Genomic DNA, 19170 nt, shown 5'->3' with positions numbered 1-19170 from the left:
GGCAGTTAACCACCTAAATTTTGTAAAATAACTCAACTTACTGAATTTAAGTAATCTTCTTTTGACCCTTCGGCTTAGTTTGACTTTTCGGGGTTGTATCGAGACCACAAAAACGGGTGGCCGCAGATGTGATGCACGGTGTGATATTGGATGCTGCTTGCAGAGCATCTGGAGAGCATGTACAGGTGATGTTTTCTACCATGCAAGAGCCTCAGCAGAAATATTCAACTGGTTTCAGATGTTCTATATTATAAATTCTGCGTTCTGTTTCATCCTCTTTGCTCTATCTGTTGTAATTCAGTTTGAGTTGATTTGATTGTGTCATGTTTAACTGATCTGATTGGATAGCATGCAAAACAAAGCTTTTTAAATGTACCCCAGTACACGTGGCAATAATAAACCTAAACTTAGGTAGAGAAACAAGGAACTGCAGATGAAGACACAGGAAGACAAGTGCTGGAGTAACTCAGTGGTCTGGCAGCATCTCTGGAGAACATGTACAGGTGATGTTTTGGGTCGGGACTCTTCATGAGACTGGGGGGGTGGGGAAGAAAGCTGCAAGAGACCAGGGGCAGGACACAGCCTGGCAACTAATAGGTGGACACAAGTGAGGTCAGGTCTTTGGTAGGCAGACTGTTGGAGAAAGGCCAGAGATAGGAAAACAAAAGATGTGAGATAAGAACAGGTGTGAATTGCGAAGCCAGAGGAGAGAATACAGGTGGAGGGAGTAGGGCAAAATGGGTGCACATCCAGGTTGGACACAAGAAAGAGAGGGGGGGGGGGGAGGGGGGAGAAGGTTGTAAGTTACTTATCTAAAATTAGAGAATTCAATGTTCATACTGTTAACTTCCTACCTATTCATTAAATTCCTTGCTTTGGCTTCACATTTTGCACTTCTATCCTTATCTCACACCTTTTGTCTTTTCATCTCTGGAACTTGGTCCAACTATGTGCCTATCAACCCGCTTCCTCCTCCCCTGTACCTACCTGACACATGCCAGGCTTTGTCCTGTTCTCCTTTCTTCCAACTTTCTCCATCCTCCCACACCACCACAATCAGTCTGAAGATCAGAACTGTCTAAGAAAAATTGCAAATCAAATATCTCTAGATGAAGGGGAAATAATTTAACATACCAGTTGTTGGAGTTATTTAAAATGCAAGGTCAGTAACGAATGTTCCATCAAGCCAATCCAGTGAATGACGATGGGCCATAAAATAAGTTCAAGATGTTCTTTGGAATTTCAATACTCAAAGTTGCTGACCCAAAGGCAGATCATCATTTCATTAAAACTTCTGAGAAACTGCAGCAGCTCATTTTCACGCTTATTCCTTTTAACATTTTCTCTTTGAGAAGTAGCATAATGTCCTTCTACAAGAAAGAATCATTCATACACCCTTGTAACATTAATTTCCTTATATCTAATTTCATGAATGCTCATTCGAACCAAAGGTTGTTGACTTGATCACCACCATACATGAATGTGAAGCAGACAGTTGAAAATAAGAATTTCTTTAAATGGTGTGGGATTCATTCTTTAAGTTAATCAATTTCTTTAGAGGTTTTGATCACTAAATGGATATTTGTATTATTGCACTATCTGCATCGTTTCTTGCAATTGCGGGTCCAATCAGTAACAAATTGACCCTTTGGTCAGTTATGTAAGCATACTTAAAACCTGGGAAATGCTTTGCAATGCCCTAAACACATGAAAGGCACGATATAAAAGCACGATTCTTCTTTTAACATTAATTAAAATGCCACCTGACAATCGTGGAGCAGCTTCATGCTGCCAGTGATCTGGATTTGATCCAGACCTCGAGTGCTGTCCGTGTGGTTTGCAAGTTTGCCCTGTGACGACATGGGTTTCCTCCACCATCCCGAAGACATGCAGGTCTGCAAGTTAATTGGCCTCTGTAAAATTGCCTCTAGTGTGTAGGGAGTGGATGTGAAAGTGGGATAACATAGAATAGGTGATCATTAGTCAGCCCACTCGGTGGGCCTGTTTCCATGCTGTATCTCTAAACCAAATTAAAACTAATTGATACAATGGCTAGAGATTGTGATACACTTAATTTGGAAGCATTTGATGTCGACAAGAGTTTTATTAATCTTATTCATGAACAGGCAAGAGAGAATGGTGTGCAAATAAAAGCAATATAGAAGTGGTATAATTACACAGTTTGTTGCCCAATTATATGCTTCAAACAGGTTACATTTTACATTTCTACAGTTCAAAATAAGATCCTTTTAGTAACTGTCAGTAAGGAAGAGATTTAATTTGACCACTTACAGAGGAAAGGTACAGGGCAGCTGGCAAAAACATATCTGAGTAGTTAATTTTTGACCAAAGAAAAAAATTAAAGTACAGTATATTCCTCGGGTATAAGTAGTCTGACAAAAAGGTCCCGACTCAAAATGTCGTCTGCCCATGCGCTCCAGAGGTGCAACCTCAGCCGCTGAGTTGCTCCAGCATTCTGCGTTTCTTTAGGGCATATTCCCGAACCATTAGAAAAACATGAACCTTGTTTGGTTTTAAATCATTTCTAGGCGAAAGACAATCAGATTAAACTTAACATCATCATCCAACATTTCTTATATTCTTTTTGTTACAAACCTTGATTTCAGAAGGTAAAAAAAGATTCAACCACAAGCGGCAGGTATCAGGTATTGGAAATTTTATTGAGTGTTCAAAACTTTGCGCTGTCAAGAACATAACGTCGCCTATCCCTTGTCCTCCAGAAATGTTGTCTGACCTGCTGAGTTACTCCAGCACCTTGTACTTTTTTGCTTGAGATTCCAGCATCTGTATTTCTGCGTGTCTATTTTTTTCCTGTTTGCAGATATACCTTCCATGTAATGGGATAACTGGATATCTCATTGGAGACCCTCGGACTATCTATCTTTGATCAGATTTTACTGGCTTTATCTTGCACTAAATGTTATTCCCTTATCATGTATTTGTACACCGTGAATGGTTGATTGTAATCATGTATTGTTCTTCTGCTAACTGGTTAGCATGCAACAAAAAATTTTCACTGACAATAAATAAACTAAACTGGACACAAATAAGCAAAGGGAATGTCCAGACAAGGTTTGCAAAGAATGGCCCCATCCTCCCCCACCCCTCTACAATTGCCACTTCACACCCACTTACAGCGTGACTCCAGTCTGCAAAGACTGGGCCCTCGTCCACTACCCACCCCCTCCTTGCTGCCCAACATCAGTCTGGCCAACAATAGAAATTGAGGAGGTGGAGAGGCTATTCAGGAGACAAAAAAAGGCAGAAATCTCCAGGACCGGACAATGTTTCCCCCTCAACCCTCAAGTTCTGTACCAAAAAACTACAGACATTTTCAACCAGTCCCTGCAAACCTGTACTGTCCCTGCCTGCGTCAAAGTCTCCACTATTGTCCCTGTACCCAAAAAGACAAGGATCACTGGTCTTAATGACTACAGGCCTGTCGCACTGACGTCTGTAGTCATGAAGACCTTTTGAAAGACTTGTGCTGGCCCAGCTGAAAAACATCACAAATCCCCTGCTGGACTCTGCAGTTTGCATACCAGGCCAATAGATTGGTGGATGACACAGGCCTGCATTTCATCCTCCAGCAACTAGACCACAAGGGGACCTATGCAAGGATTTTGTTTGTGGACTTTAGCTCTGCATTTAACACCATTGTGCCAGAGCTACTACACTCCAAACTCTCCCAATTGACTGTGCCTGAACCCCTCTGTCAGTGGATCATCAACTTCCTCACAGACAGGAAGCAGCATGTGAGGCTGGCAAAGCACATCTCTGACCCGCAGACCCTCAGCATAGGAGCACTGCAAGGCTGCGTACACTCCCCTCTTCTTTACTAACTTTCCCCAATGACTACACCTCCACAGACTTCTCTGTCAAGCTCCTCAAGTTTGCAGATGACACAACCCTGATTGGACTGATCCAGGATGGGGAGGAATCTGCCTACAGACAGGAAGTGACACAGCTGATGTCCTGGTGCCATCGCAACAACTTGGAGCTCAATGCTCTTAAGACAGTGGAACTGATTATAGACTTTAGGAGAGCTCCCCCTCCCCTCCCCTCCCCCCACTCACCATCAACAACACCACAGTCACATCTGTGGAGTCATTTAAGTTCCTTAGAACCATCATCCCCAAGGACCTTAAATGGGGGCCCACCATCGACTCCACAGTCAAAAAGGCTCAACAGATGATGTACTTCCTGCGGCAGCTGAGGAAACATAATTGGCGACAGGCAATGATGGTCTAATTCTATACTGCCATCGTAGAGTCCATCCTCACCTTCTCCATCATGGTTTGGCTCAGCTACCAAGCACGACATCCAGAGGCTGCAACAAATCGTTTGATCAGCTGAGAAGGTTGTTGGCTGTAACCTTCCCACCATTGACGAACTGTACACTGCAAGGGCCAGGAAGCAAGCGGGTAAGATCATCTCTGACCCCTCTCACTCTGGCCACATACTCTTTGAAGCACTTCCCTCTGGAAGGTGACTCCCGACTGTCAAAGCAGCCACAGCCAGACATAAAAACAGCTTTTTTCCCCTGCGTGTAGTAGCTCCACTCAGTAACCAAAAGTCTGTAGTCTCTTTTTGCTCTGCTTTATTTCACTCAAATGTTTAAACTGTAATGTGTATTTTCAATGTTTTAATGTCTTATGCTTTATTCTTAATTGTTTACTGTATGTTCGTGTTGTTACTTGCGAGCGGAGCACCAAGGCACATTCCTTGTATGTGTATAAACTTGGCCAATAAACATAAATGTATTCATTTTCCAAGCATTGAAGGCGCACAGAGCTCGTCTCCTGCACTTGTGTATCAAGGAACTGCAGATGCTGGTAGAAGATAGACACAAAAACTGGAATAACAAAGCGGGTCTGGCAGCATCTCTGGATATGCAAAAAAGTAATGATGATCAAGGAAATGATCCATTATGATCATTGTTACTTTTTTGCATATCTTTCATTCATTTGTTCTATATCTCTTTATATCACGTAGTATAAGAAGATAACTGCAGATGCTGGTACAAATCGAAGGTTTTTATTCACAAAATGCTGGAGTAACTCAGCAGGTCAGGCAGCATCTCGGGAGAGAAGGAATGGGTGACGTTTCGGGTCGAGACCCTTCTTCAGACTGATGTCAGGGGGGCGGAACAAAGGAAGGATATAGGTGGAGACAGGAAGATAGAGGGAGAACTGGGAAGGAGGAGGGGACGGGAGGGACAGAGGAGCTATCTAAAGTTGGAGAAGTTGATGTTCATACCACTGGGCTGCAAACTGCCCAGGCGAAATATGAGGTGCTGTTCCTCCAATTTCCGGTGGGCCTCACTATGGCACTGGAGGAGGCCCATGACAGAAAGGTCAGACTGGGAATGGGAGGGGGAGTTGAAGTGCTCGGCCATCGGGAGTTCAGTTTGATTAATGCGGACCGAGCGCAGGTGTTCAGCGAAGCGATCGCCGAGCCTGCGCTTGGTTTCGCCGATGTAAATAAGTTGACATCTAGAGCAGCGGATGCAATAGATGAGGTTGGAGGAGATGCAGGTGAATCTTTGTCTCACCTGGAAAGACTGTTTGGGTCCTTGGATGGAGTTGCAGGGGAAAGTGCCCGGGGTTGGGGTGGTTTGGGTAGGAAGGGACGAGTGGACCAGGGAGTTACGGAGGGAACGGTCTCTGCGGAACGCAGAGAGGGGAGGGGAAGATATGACCAGTGGTGGGGTCCCGTTGTAGGTGACGGAAATGTTGGTGGATGATTCGTTGGATCCGCTGGCTGGTGGGGTGGAAGGTGAGAACGAGGGGGATTCTGTCCTTGTTGCGAGTGGGGGGAGGGGGAGCAAGAGTGGAGCTGCGGGATGTAGAGACCCTAGTGAGAACCTCATCTATAATGGAGGAGAGGAAGCTCCGTTTCCTGAAGAACGAGGACATCTGTGAAGCCCTAGTGTGAAACACCTCATCCCGGGCACAGATGCGGCGTAGACGGAGGAATTAGGAGTAGGGGATAAACTTTTTGCTGGGGACCGGGTGGGAAGAAGTGTAGTCCAGATAGTTTATAGTAGATGTCAGTCACTAGTCTGTCTCCTGTGATGGAGATGGTGAGGTCCAGAAACGGGAGGGAGATGTCGGAGATAGTCCAGGTATATTTAAGGGCAGGATGGAAATTGCATCCGCAGTTCCTTCCTACAAAAGTACAGTACAGGAGTTGAGTGCTGTGCATCTTCATTGCTTGGTTAACCTCCTTGTTCACACATACCCCTCGCTTATTTTGCGCCTAGCTTAGTTTATTGTCACAGTGAAAAGCTGTTGTGTGCTCACCAGTCAGCGGAAAGACAATACATGATATCATACCATTCACAGTGTACAGATACATGAAAAGGGAATAATGTATAGTGCAAGATAAAGCTAGTAATGTTCGATCAAAGATAGTCCAAGGGGTCACCAATGAGGTAGATAGTACAGGACTGCTCTCTAGTTGCAGTAACAGCCAGGAAGAACACGTTCCCGAATGTGGAGGTGTCAATAGACAATAGGTGCAGGAGTAGGCCATTCAGCCCTTCGAGCCAGCACGGCCATTCAATGCGATCATGGCTGATCACTCTCAATCAGTACCCCGTTCCTGCCTTCTCCCCATACCCCCTCATTCCGCTATCCTTAAGAGCTCTATCCAGCTCTCTCTCTTGAAAGCATCCAACGAACTGGCCTCCACTGCCTTCTGAGGCAGAGAATTCCACACCTTCACCACTCTCTGACTGAAAAAGTTCTTCCTCATCTCCGTTCTAAATGGCCTACCCCTTATTCTTAAACTGTGGCCCCTTGTCTGGACTCCCCCAACATTGGGAACATGTTTCCTGCCTCTAATGTGTCCAATCCCCTAATTATCTTATATGTTTCAATAAGATCCCCCCTCATCCTTCTAAATTCCAGTGTATACAAGCCCAATCGCTCCAGCCTTTCAACATACGACAGTCCAAGTTACTCAATCATTTTGTGTCTACTATCAACTCATGTTCTCCAGAGATGCTGCCTGACCCACTGAATTACTCCAGCATTTTTATACACAATAGACAATAGGTGTAGGTGTAGGCCATTTGGCCCTTTGAGCCAGCACAGCCATTCACTGTGATAATGGCTAATCATCCACAATCAGTACCCCGTTCCTGCCTTCTCCCCATATCCCTTGACTCCGCTATCTTTAAGAGCTCTACCTAACTTTCTCTTGAAAGCATCCAGAGAATTGCTCTCCACTGCCTTCTGAGGCAGAGAATTCCATAGATTCACAACTCTCTGGGTGAAAAAGTTTTTCCTCATCTCCATTTCAAATGGCCTACCCCTTATTCTTAAACTGTGGCCCCTGGTTCTGGACTGCCCCAACATCAGGAACATGTTTCCTGCCTCTAGCGTGTTCAATCCCTTAATAACCTTATATGTTTCAATAAGATCCTCTCTCATCCTTCTAAATTCCAGTGTATAAAAGCCCATTCGCTCCATTCTTTCAACATATGACAGTCCCGCCACCCCGGGAATTAACCTCGTGAACCTACGCTGCACTACCTCAATAGCAAGAATGTACTTCCTCAAATTTGGGGAGCGAAACTGCACACTATACTCCAGGTGTGGTCTCACTAGGGCCCTGTACAACTGCAGAAGGACGTCTTTGCTCCTATACTCAACTCCTCTTGTTATGAAGGCCAACATGCCATTTGCTTTCTTCACTGCCTGCTGTACCTGCATGCTTACTTTCAGTGACTGATGAACAAGGACACCCAGATCTCGTTGTACTCCCCCTTTTCCTAACTTGACACCATTCAAATAATCTGCCTTCCTGTTCTTGCCACCAAAGTGTATAACCTCACATTTATCCACATTAAACTGCACCTGCCAGGCATCTGCCCACTCATCCAACCTGTCCAAGTCACCCCGCATCCTCATAGCATCCTCCTCACAGTTCACACTGCCACCCAGTTTTGTGTCATCTGCAAATTTGCTAATGTTATCCCTTCATCCAAGTCATTAATGTATATTATAAATAGCTGCTGTCCCAGCACCGAGCCTTGCGGTACCCCACTAGTCACTGGCTGCCATTCCGAAAGGGACCTGTTAATCCCCACTCTTTGTTTCCTGTCTGCCAACCAATTTTCTATCCATGTCAGTACCCTACCCCCAATACCATGTGCAGTACCTATCTTCAATACCATATGCTTTTGTGCCTATAATCTATCCATGTTCTATAGAAATACTGCCTGACCCGCTGAGTTACTCCAGCTTTTTAGTTCCATCATCCATCATGTTCTTCTCCAGAGATGCTGCCTGACCCACTGAACTACTCCAGCATTTTTGCATCATCATCCATCCATATTCTTTTCCGGAGATGCTGCCTGACCCACTGATTTACTCCAGCATTTGTGTATCTATCATCCATTCAAGTTCTCTAGATATGTTGTCTGACTCTCTGTTACTCAGGCATTTGTATTTCTATCATCCGTCCATCCACATTCTTCTCCAGAGATGCTGCCTTACCCTCTGAGTTACTCCAGCATTTGTGTGTCTATCATCTACCCACGTTCTTCTCCGGGGATGCTTGCTGCCTGACCCTCAGAGTTAGTCAAGCATTTTTGTGTCTATCATCCACCCATCCACGACGTTCTTCTCCGGAGATGCTGCCTTCTTACCCTCCGAGTTACTCCAACATTTTGTGCGTCTATCATCTATCCCCGTTCTCTTCCAGAGATGCTGTCTGACTCTCTCAGTTACTCCGGCATTTGTGCGTCTTAACATCCATGCATGTCCTTCTCCGGAGATGCTCTCCCTTCATATATGTGTGTCTCTGTGTCTTCCTGCACTGCACTTGACTGGGTCGCGGCCGGCGGGCGGGTGCGCGCGCACCCCTCCCCCCACGTTGCCGGAGGCGCGCGCGCGGCTCCCTGGGATCGCTGCTTTAATGTCCGCCATGTTTGCCGTGGCGCATGTCGCGGACCGACGGCCAAATTTCGGTTTCTCCGGCTCCGCTCGGTCGGCATGAGGGGCATTTTGTGTCGCGACCGACCGATCCCGCGGACGGACTCCTTAACTCGCATCCATGAGCGGCTCCGGGTGCCCGGCCGCCGATTTAAGACTGCTTTTGAAGCGCCATCTTTGTGCCAGTGAGGTCCGCTTTTTTTTTGTGTATGTGTGTGTAACCTCGCAGCGATAAACCCGGGGAGGGATATCGCCTTCTTTTTCCTCCCCCCTCCCCTCCCTCCCTCCCCCTCCCTTCCCTACCCTCCCTTCCCTCTTTCCCCCCTCCCCTCCCCTCGCACAACAACACCAACAATGAGTAAACTCTCCTTCCGAGCGCGGGCCTTGGACGCCGCCAAGCCGCTGCCCATTTACCGGGCGAAGGATCTGCCGGACCTCCAGGACTGCGTGTCCATCAACAGGGCCGTGCCGCAGATGCCCACCGGGATGGAAAAAGAAGAGGAGTCGGTGAGTGTGAGACAGCGCGGTTTGGAGGAGGGAGGGAGGGAAGAGCGGCCGCTGGCGCTCTACTCACTGCGCAAGCCGCGGCCTCCGCCCGCCGGCCGCCATTGTTGTCATTCCCAGCGAATTGGCGCGGAAATTTGAAAACGAATCCGACTCTCATCCTAACAACAAAATCCCTCCACGGGCGAAGAGAATGGACTGAGACGGTGTAGATGTTCTGCTCGTGCGGGAGGCCACTTTTTGTTTACGGAGGGGTTAATAACAATTGTTTTAAAGTTTGCATCGAGTGCCGCTCTTCACGGCTTTGGGTTGAGGCAGGCCGATGTCCCGCCTCTCCCTCCGTCCGATTGGCTGAGCGCCCTGTCAATCACTGGTTGCTGGTCGGCTGATTGGGTGTCTGCCCGTGGGGCGGGGCTCCAGCGGTGCCGGTGCTGTGATCAACACAGGTTGCATGGGCTCTGACTTGACAAGTCTCTCGCCAGCTGACACCATTCACTGCATGTGCACCGAGGAGACAACCAAAGGATGAATTGCCCTTCTTTCTTCGAGTGGTTTTAACAGATACAAGAGAAACATTACGCTGTTGCTAGTTGTTCTTGATTGAGTTGCTTTATTTGAGAAAAATATCCATGGAGTCACACAGCGTGGAAACAGGCCCTTCAGCAAAACTTGCCCATGGCCAACATGTACCAGTTCCACGAGTCCCACCTGCCTTCATTTGTCCCATTTCCCTCTAAGCCTGCCCTATCCATGTAGCTGTCCAATTCTTTATTAAACTTTGCTGTAGTCCCTGCTTCAACTACCTTCTCTGGCAGCTCGTTCTATACACCCACCACCCTTTCTATGAAAAGGTTACTGCTCAGATTCCTATTAAATGTTTTGCCCTTAACCTATGTCATCTTGATTGCCCTACTCGGAGCAAGAGAATGTGGGTCTACCCGATCGATTCCTCGTGATTTTATACACCTCCGTAAGAACTCTCCTCGCCCTCCTGTGCTCCAAAGAATAAAGTCCCAGTCTAGTCATCCTCTCCCTGTAGCTCAGACCCTCGAGTCCTGGCAGCAATCTTGTAAATCTTAATATTTTCTTGTATTCTTTGTACTTTTGTCAAAATGCAAATACAAAATATGGTTTTAAATTGATATTGAGACACAGGGAACTACAAATGTTGGTTAGCTCAAAACAGACTCTGGTGGAGTAACTCACTGGTAACTGACGGAACATGTAGAAACAAGGAGCTACAGATGGCATCTCTGGAGAACATGGATAGATGACATTTCGTGATGGGATGCTTTTTCAGACAGATTGTAGGCCTTTGGGTCAGGACCCTTCTTCAGGCTAATTGCAGGGTTAGACTACAGTCTGTCTGAAGAAGGGCCCCAACCTGAAAAATTACATGTCCATATCTCCCAGAAGCTGCCTGACCCACAGAGTTAATCCAGCACTTTGTCTGTTTTTTATCCATTGACAGGCTAATAGTTAGTGATGCCATTTTTCCAGAGTAAACACTGCATGCCTTTCAAATTGTCTTTGTTATTCACAACATGATGAAGGCAATTTGATAAAGCATGACATTATCCAGCACTATATTAATCTAGAAATAGTGGAAGCATTGGAGATCATTTTTCAATGTTCTATAGATTCAGGATCAGTTCCTGCGGATTGGAGGATAGCAAATGTTATCCCACTTTTTAAGAAAGGAGGGAGAGAGAAAATGGGTAATTATAGACCAGTTAGTCTGACATCAGTGGTGGGGAAGATGCTGGAGTCAATTATAAAAGACGAAATTGCTGAGCATTTGGATAGCGGTAACAGGATCATTCCGAGTCAGCATGGATTTACGAAGGGGAAATCATGCTTGACAAATCTACTGGAATTTTTTGAGGATGTAACTAGGAAAATTGACTGGGGAGAGTCAGTGGATGTGGTGTACCTCGACTTTCAGAAAGCCTTCGACAAGGTCCCACATAGGAGATTAGTGGGCAAAATTAGAGCACATGGTATTGGGGGTAGGGTACTGACATGGATAGAAAATTGGTTGACAGACAGAAAGCAAAGAGTGGGGATAAATGGGTCCCTTTCGGAATGGCAGGCAGTGACCAGTGGGGTACCGCAAGGTTCGGTGCTGGGACCCCAGCTATTTACGATAAACATTAATGACTTAGGTATGTAGGTTAATTGACTGGGTAAATGTAAAAATTGTCCCTAGTGGGTGTAGGATAGTGTTAATGTACGGGGATCGCTGGGCGGCACGGACTTGGAGGGCCGAAAAGGCCTGTTTCCGGCTGTATATATATGATATGATGATGATAGATGAAGGGATTAAAAGTACCATTAGCAAATTTAGTCAATAGCTTCGCAAATTTATTTTCAATAGTCAATAGTCGTTTATTTGTCACATACACATAAATGTGTAGTGAAATGAAACATTACCCGCAGTTGAAACATTAAGACCAATAAGAATAATCAATAAAAATGCAATAACACATACAATCATACACTAACACCAAACAAAAGAAACATCCATCACAGTGAGTCTCCTCCAGTCCCTTCTCACTGTGATGGAAGGCCACCATGTCTTTTCTCTTCCCTGCCGTCTTCTCCCGTGGTCAGGCTGTTGTAGTTGCCACATCGGGGCGGTCGGGGCTCCCGACATTGGAGCGCCGGACGGTGAAAGGTCCACGGCCTATTCCAGGCCGCGCCGGACGGTGAAAGGTCCGCGGCGGGCCGACCCAAGCCCCGCGATTCGGGGCGGGCGAACACGCTTCCTCTGCCGCTGCCGGAGCTCCCGATGTCGGCCCTCACCCAGGGGCCTGCGGGCTTCCGACGTCCACACGGCCCGCGCCGGAGCCTCTGGAGACGAGTCGCAGCCGCTCCCGCAGCATCCGAAGGCGGCCAGCGCCGCAGGTGGTGAGTCCGGGCCGCGGGCTCTGCGAACCAGAGCCCCAGGTGGTCCCAGGTGCATGGCCGCAACAGGAACGGAGACACGACACAGAAACAAGTTTGTGTCTCCGTTCGGGAGAGAGAATTTTTTACAGTTCCCGTTCCCTTCCACCCCCTCCCCCCCACATAACATACAAACACTACACCATATTAAAACTACAACTCATACAAAAACAACAAAAAACACAAAAGACAGACGGACTGCAGGCAAGCCGCAGCTGCGACGGCAGCGCTGGCTCCTCCTTTTGCAGATGATACTAAGCTGGGGGGTAGTGTGACTTGTGAGGAAGATGCAATAAGGCTGCAGGGTGACTTGGACAGGTTGTGTGAGTGGGCAGATACATGGCAGATGCAGTTTAATGTAGATAAGTGTGAGGTTATTCACTTTGGAAGTAAGACTAGAAAGGCAGATAATTATCTGAATGGTGTCAAGTTAGGAAGAGGGGATGTTCAACGAGATCTGGGTGTCCTAGTGCATCAGTCACTGAAAGGAAGCATGCAGGTACAGCAGGCAGTGAAGAAAGCCAATGGAATGTTGGCCTTCATAACAAGAGGAGTTGAGTATAGGAGCAAAGAGGTCCTTCTACAGTTGTACCGGGCCCTGGTGAGGCCGCACCTGGAGTACTGTGTGCAGTTTTGGTCTCCAAATTTGAGGAAGGATATTCTTGCTATTGAGGGCGTGCAGTGTAGGTTCACTAGGTTAATTCCCGGAATGGTGGGACTGTCGTATGTTGAAAGGCTGGAGCAATTAGGCTTGTATACACTGGAATTTAGAAGGATGAGGGGGGATCTTATTGAAACATATAAGATAATTAGGGGATTGGACACAGTAGAGGCAGGAAACATGTTCCCAATGTTGGGGGAGTCCAGAACAAGGAGCCACAGTTTAAGAATAAGGGGTAGGCCATTTAGAACGGAGATGAGGAAGAACTTTTTCAGTCAGAGAGTGGTGAAGGTGTGGAATTCTCTGCCTCAGAAGGCAGTGGAGGCCAGTTCGTTGGATGCTTTCAAGAGAAAGCTGGATAGAGCTCTTAAGGATAGCGGAGTGAGAGGGTATGGGGAGAAGGCAGGAACGGGGTACTGATTGAGAGTGATCAGCCATGATCGCATTGAATGGCGGTGCTGGCTCGAAGGGCTGAATGGCCTACTGCTGCACCTATTGTCTATTGTCTAATCTGGGTACAGATAGCGGAGAGATGTTGGAATGGAGTAATAAGCAAAATTACAAATAATTAATTTGCATGTGTGCACATTTTTCAAATCTGTAGCAGGTGTGTTTGAAAGTTCTTGTGGATTTGGCAAATTACAGTAACAAAAATTGACATTTTTGGTCATTGAGGGCAATGTTAAATGTTTGAAAGGGAAAACCCTAAGTTTTCCTGGAATTTACAAGGATTTGCAAAGGTGGATACGTGCACATGTAAAAGTTTCCTGGGCTTCCAACTTGCTATGGGACATCCATGAAACTCGGGTGTTATTTGTGATTTTGGAGCACATAAAACCAAGAGCTAGGAGTTCCGGCTCTGCTCTGCTGATGTGCTCTACATTCAGATTCAGATTAGTTTATTCTAAAGAACACCAGAATGCAATGAAATTCTTAGTTTACATGAAGCTCATAGAGTAAACAATACAATATGTCCAATAATAAATAAAGCAGCAAATGCAAAACAACGGAATGGTGTAAAGATTGTAATACAATCTGACGTATCACAAAAAACCCTGAGTATGGGGTGACACCTCCAGGAAGGGAGTATGACAGGCAATTAGTTTGGGAACCTGGTAATTGTGGGAAAGAAGCCATTCTTTGGTCTGGACATCTGTGCTTTCAAGCATATCTTGGAAGGTAGAAGAGAGGGAACAATTGGACAGGGTGGCAGGAATCTTTGAAAATAGTTAGAACTTTCTTGATCCAATTCAGCTGAAAATGAATTAGAAGAAAGTGACGAGCATGTGATGGACTGGGCTGCATTCATCACTCTGCAGGTTCATGCAGTCGTGAGCAGAGCAGTTGCATACCAAACTGGGATGCCTCCTGTCAAAATATTTTCTATAAGCAATTGGAGTTTGAGAGAATCCTTTACAGCAATTTTGTTGATAAGGACAGGGCGGTGTTCACATCCCTGCTTTGTAAGGTCAACATCCAACAGTTCCATCTTTGTTGGAATACAGCCATGGATACGTTTGATGAAATCGGTGATGACGAGATGAGCTACCAGTGAAAGTGACAGAGATGGGTATAATTACAACATTTAATAGTCACTTTACCTGTACATGGATAGGGAAGGCTGCTTAGTCTACCAAATTCTGCTTCCCATTCTTCAACACTTTAATTCCCATTCCCACACTGACCTTTCTGTCCCAGGCCTCCTCCATTGTCAGAGTGAGGCTAATCGCATATTGGAGGAACAGCATCTCATATTTCGCTTGGGCAGCTTTATTGATTTCTCTAACTTCAAATAACCTCTGCGCCCCCTCTCTTTTGCATATCTTTCATTCATTTGTTCCATATGTCTCCACATCACTGTCTTTATCTCTCGTTTCTCTTTCCCTGAAACGTCACCCATTCCTTATTTCCAGAAATGCTGGCTGCCCCGCTGACTTACTCCAGTATTTTGTGTCTACCTTCTAGTGTTCAGTTTGTTGACCCACTGCACACTTGCCCTGTATAACCTTCCCCTGTACAATCAGAAGCCACAACATTTCAAGTGTAAATGCAGTACAGGACCCCCCCCCTCCCCACCGCGCATTCTGAAAATGTGCCGAGGCTGGGTAAAGCGGGCAAGCTCAATCTCATCGGGACTTCCGTGTCCGATCGGTAGGCTGAATTTGCCCACTGCGGCCGGGGCTCTGGTACCTTTACCGGAGCCGGCAGGTCCATTCCCATAACTGACTTCTGCAGCCACTTTGCGGGCCAGTATCTCGTCCCTAGGCATACCATACCGGCACTGTTTGTCTCTCGTAGGTTCTGGCCTCTGTTGGTCCGGCAAAAGGGATAATCCAGCAATGCTCTGGATAATCTACCACAGATGCCAGAAAATCAGCAGCAGGCCTGTATTAATTTAACCATGAAAAATCATACAAAAACTTTGGCTGCCAAGATAAAGGCAAACTGCAAATGCAACATTGCGTCAATGATCCAGGAACTTATCAAGCATCAAAGACTGGTGGTTGATTTTTGTTGCGCTTACCCTCATGAAAATAATATCAACTTCTGCAACTTTCATACAAATACTTAACAGTTTGAATCACTACCTTCCGGATAATGAGAAAGATCATTAAAGGATAGATAAATGTAATGTAGATACGTTATACATTTGGGAGGAGAAATGGGAGATGTAGTTTAATCCAGACAAGTATGAGATAATGCATACATGGGTGATGAAGTACAAGATGAAATGATATTGTAAATAGGATACTTCAGAACATTGCTGTATGGAACAATTGGATACGGTGGTAAAGAAGGTGCATGGCATGCTTGCATTCAGCGATCGGGGCATTGAGTACAAATGTTAGCAAGTCATGTTGCAGCGTATAAATCTTGGGTTCAGCCACATTTGGAGTATTGTGTGCAGTTTTGGTTGGTACATTACCTGAGGTATGTGGATGCTTTGGTGAGGGTGCAGAACGTGCTACTTGAGGAAGTGGTAGACACAGATAGGATAACCATGTTCAAGCAGCATTTCGACAGACAAATAAACTTGCAAAGTATGGAGGACATGGACCAAGTCCTGCAGATGGGATACGTTTTGTCTTGTATCACAGTCGGCGTAGACGTAGTGGACCAATGAATGGTGTCCCTTTGCTGTACTGTTCCATATACTGAAATTTAGGACTATTGCTCATCAGCATACATCTTTTAACTAAACAGACTCGAGTCCCTATAATAATATTTAAATTTCATTACATCCACGTGATGATTAAATGCCGATGCAAATCCTAACTAGTTACCATATTATTAACAATTGCATCATTAACAAATACCTAAGAATTCAAATGCCATTTAACTGTGACCAAAAGTTTCTCCAGGCAATAAACTTTGATTTGACTAATTATTATGTTTAAAATATCACAAGACTACCACAGCAATAAATATTATTTTGGTGGCATATTCCTGACCAATATGGATTATGCACTTGTGACAATGGTGAATATAAATATATGAATTACACAAGTAAACAAGTAGCCTTTAGCATACAATTTATAGAAAGCAAATTGAACTGCTCATTAAAAGTCAATGAATAAACTTTAATTAACAAAGGGTGTGTGCAACTGCACAAAGAAAAAATTGCCGGAAGCAATGTTTACACTTTCAAAAAACAAGTACTGAACTATACGTGACAATAAATTAAACTAAGTTGAACTCAAACTGACAACACAGGAAGCGATTGCTAGATACAAAATAAACCACACAATAGTTTTTAGTCCAGCTTGAATAAAAGAGAGGTGTGTGTCATGCACATTTTGATAACAATGTAAGGAAGTCAGACTGAGGAAGGGTCCCAACCCGAAATGTCACCTATCCTTGTTCTCGGAGCTGTCTGACCATTTGAGGTGCTCCAGCACTTTGTCCTTTTTTACAAACCAGCATCTGCAGTTCTTTGTTTCCGTTTATAAATTCCTGGTTTTGGATAACTTTCCGCACTGTGTGTAGTTCTAGGCACTCCTTTGCAGAGGATATAAAGATTTGCCAGGATGCCACTTTATAATTTAATAAATTACCTATCTAATCCAGTACTTTAATAAATATCTGAATCTTTCCTGCTTTGTGGCTGAAATCCCACAAAGAAATTGCAAAGAAAAAAATTTAGTTGCTATACTTTGCTGAGTATATACAACACTATATACAGTGGTGATTCATGGCTGATTTACATATATTTTTGATCAGAAAAATTGGCTCCATTTCCTGTGTAGGCATTTTGTCAGATGTTGGTGGTTTCAATCCCTTTGACAAAAATGTACACAAAAATCCATGGTGATATTTAACTACCAAGGGAGTGATGCACCATTAAAAAATAATAGAATGCTTGGGTAGCATGCAATTTTTATGTAGGGACTGTCATGTTGACAATCTGAAATAGTTCTGAAGGCAGTCACGTGAAATGTTTTATTTTAACCATAAGTAACCAGATACTGATTTTTTTTAAATCCCACATAAAGGACAATGCTAAAAGTTAACAATAGCTCATTTTTAGATTTCTACCAAAGAGCTTGCTTTTCTTAAAACTCAGGGGAATTTTGGATGCCATCGATATAACAGCATCATTTGCATGCATTTATTATTAAAATATATTATCCTAAATCTTGGTATTTAATCCAACGAACATCATTGAAAAAAAAATTCATCCCACACAAACTAAATGTGTAAAGTGCTAATTTTTTACATTTTCATTAGCTGTTTCTAAAATCACATCACTTCTACCCCTTCTCTCTAGATTATATTTGAACGAATTGTATTTGTTTCTTTATTAAATAATGACGCAACACTTCATTTAGAAAAGGATTGAATTCTTTACAGCACATTTGCTACTGTGTATTGGGGGGGAAATTGGTCTCCAGTGCCTGCTAAACTTTAAGAATTTCTCATTTTTAAAAATTATTTTATTTCATTATGCCAGATCCCGATTTGTGGTATAAAACATTTGCAGGTACAGATCCAATTTTAATGACAAGATTTGCAAGATATTGTCAATTACTTATCAGTTTTTGTGGTGGCATTTCTTCAGGGAATGTGTGTTAAGTTTCTGAAAAGTTACTATATTACAATTGGTCCCAACCTCTCATCTTCATTCTGAACATCAATTTGTCCAGATATATTGGTCAGTTAATTGTCTCATTACAACAAAACTGCCAGCATTTTGTCAAATTGAAAAAAATTGAACTTCTAGAATTACATTTTGCCTCAAACTACATTCATCTAAGCCCAGGACTGTCAACTTTAGGCGAGTATGTTTTCTTCATTTAGTTCAATGTGCTTATGTGTGAGTGGTCTAAAGAGTTAAGAACTGTCACAGGGCTGCCTTTTTAACTTAAGTTTTGTCAGAGGTGCCCAAAGTAAAATGCACCTACTATCTGGTCCTTGCAAAAGTGATGGCAGGAAATAAGCCTGTGCGACATGTGTGAGGACATCCAGAGGCCACATTTCAGAAGCACTGGTTTAAAAGATCCCACAGCATTAAACATATGACACTCAACTCCTCTTGTTATGAAGGCCAACATTCCATTGGCTTTCTTCACTGCCTGCTGTACCTGCATGCTTCCTTTCAGTGACTGATGCACTAGGACACCCAGATCCCCTTTTCCTAACTTGACACCATTCAGATAATAATCTGCCTTCCTATTCTTGCCACCAAAGTGGATAACCTCACACTTATCCACATTAAACTGCATCTGCCATGCATCCGCCCACTCACACAACCTGTCCAAGTCACCATGCAATCTCATAGCATCTTCCTCACAGTTCACACTGCCACCCAGCTTTGTATCATCTGCAAATTTGCTAATGGTACTTTTAATCCCTTCTTCCAAGTCATTAATGTATATTGTAAATAGCTGCGGTCCCAGCACCGAGCCTTGCGGTACCCCACTAGTCACTGCCTGCCATTCTGAAAGGGACCCATTTATCCCCACTCTTTGCTTTCTGTCTGTCAACCAATTTTCTATCCATGTCAGTACCCTACCTCCAATACCATGTGCTCTAATTTTGCCCACTAATCTCCTATGTGGGACCTTGTTGAAGGCTTTCTGAAAGTGGAGGTAC

At 44.5% G+C, this 19170-nt stretch overlaps 1 protein-coding gene across 2 annotated transcripts in view; it reads left to right on the top strand.

Moving 5' to 3' along the window:
* Window positions 1–8956: 8956 nt before the first annotated feature.
* Window positions 8957–19170, top strand: part of epc2 (enhancer of polycomb 2) — a 53963-nt gene continuing 43749 nt past the window's right edge. For both annotated transcript variants that reach the window (XM_078403360.1, XM_078403359.1), the window contains exon 1: window positions 8957–9473. In XM_078403360.1, coding sequence (XP_078259486.1) covers window positions 9321–9473 — 153 coding nt within the window. In that variant the 5' untranslated portion in view covers window positions 8957–9320. The remainder of the gene's footprint in view (window positions 9474–19170) is intronic.

Source organism: Rhinoraja longicauda, chromosome 8 (genome assembly GCF_053455715.1).
Source record: "Rhinoraja longicauda isolate Sanriku21f chromosome 8, sRhiLon1.1, whole genome shotgun sequence".
NCBI lineage: Eukaryota > Metazoa > Chordata > Chondrichthyes > Rajiformes > Arhynchobatidae > Rhinoraja > Rhinoraja longicauda.
The sequence above is the reverse complement of the archived record's forward strand: the minus strand, read 5'-3'. Positions and strand labels throughout refer to the sequence as shown.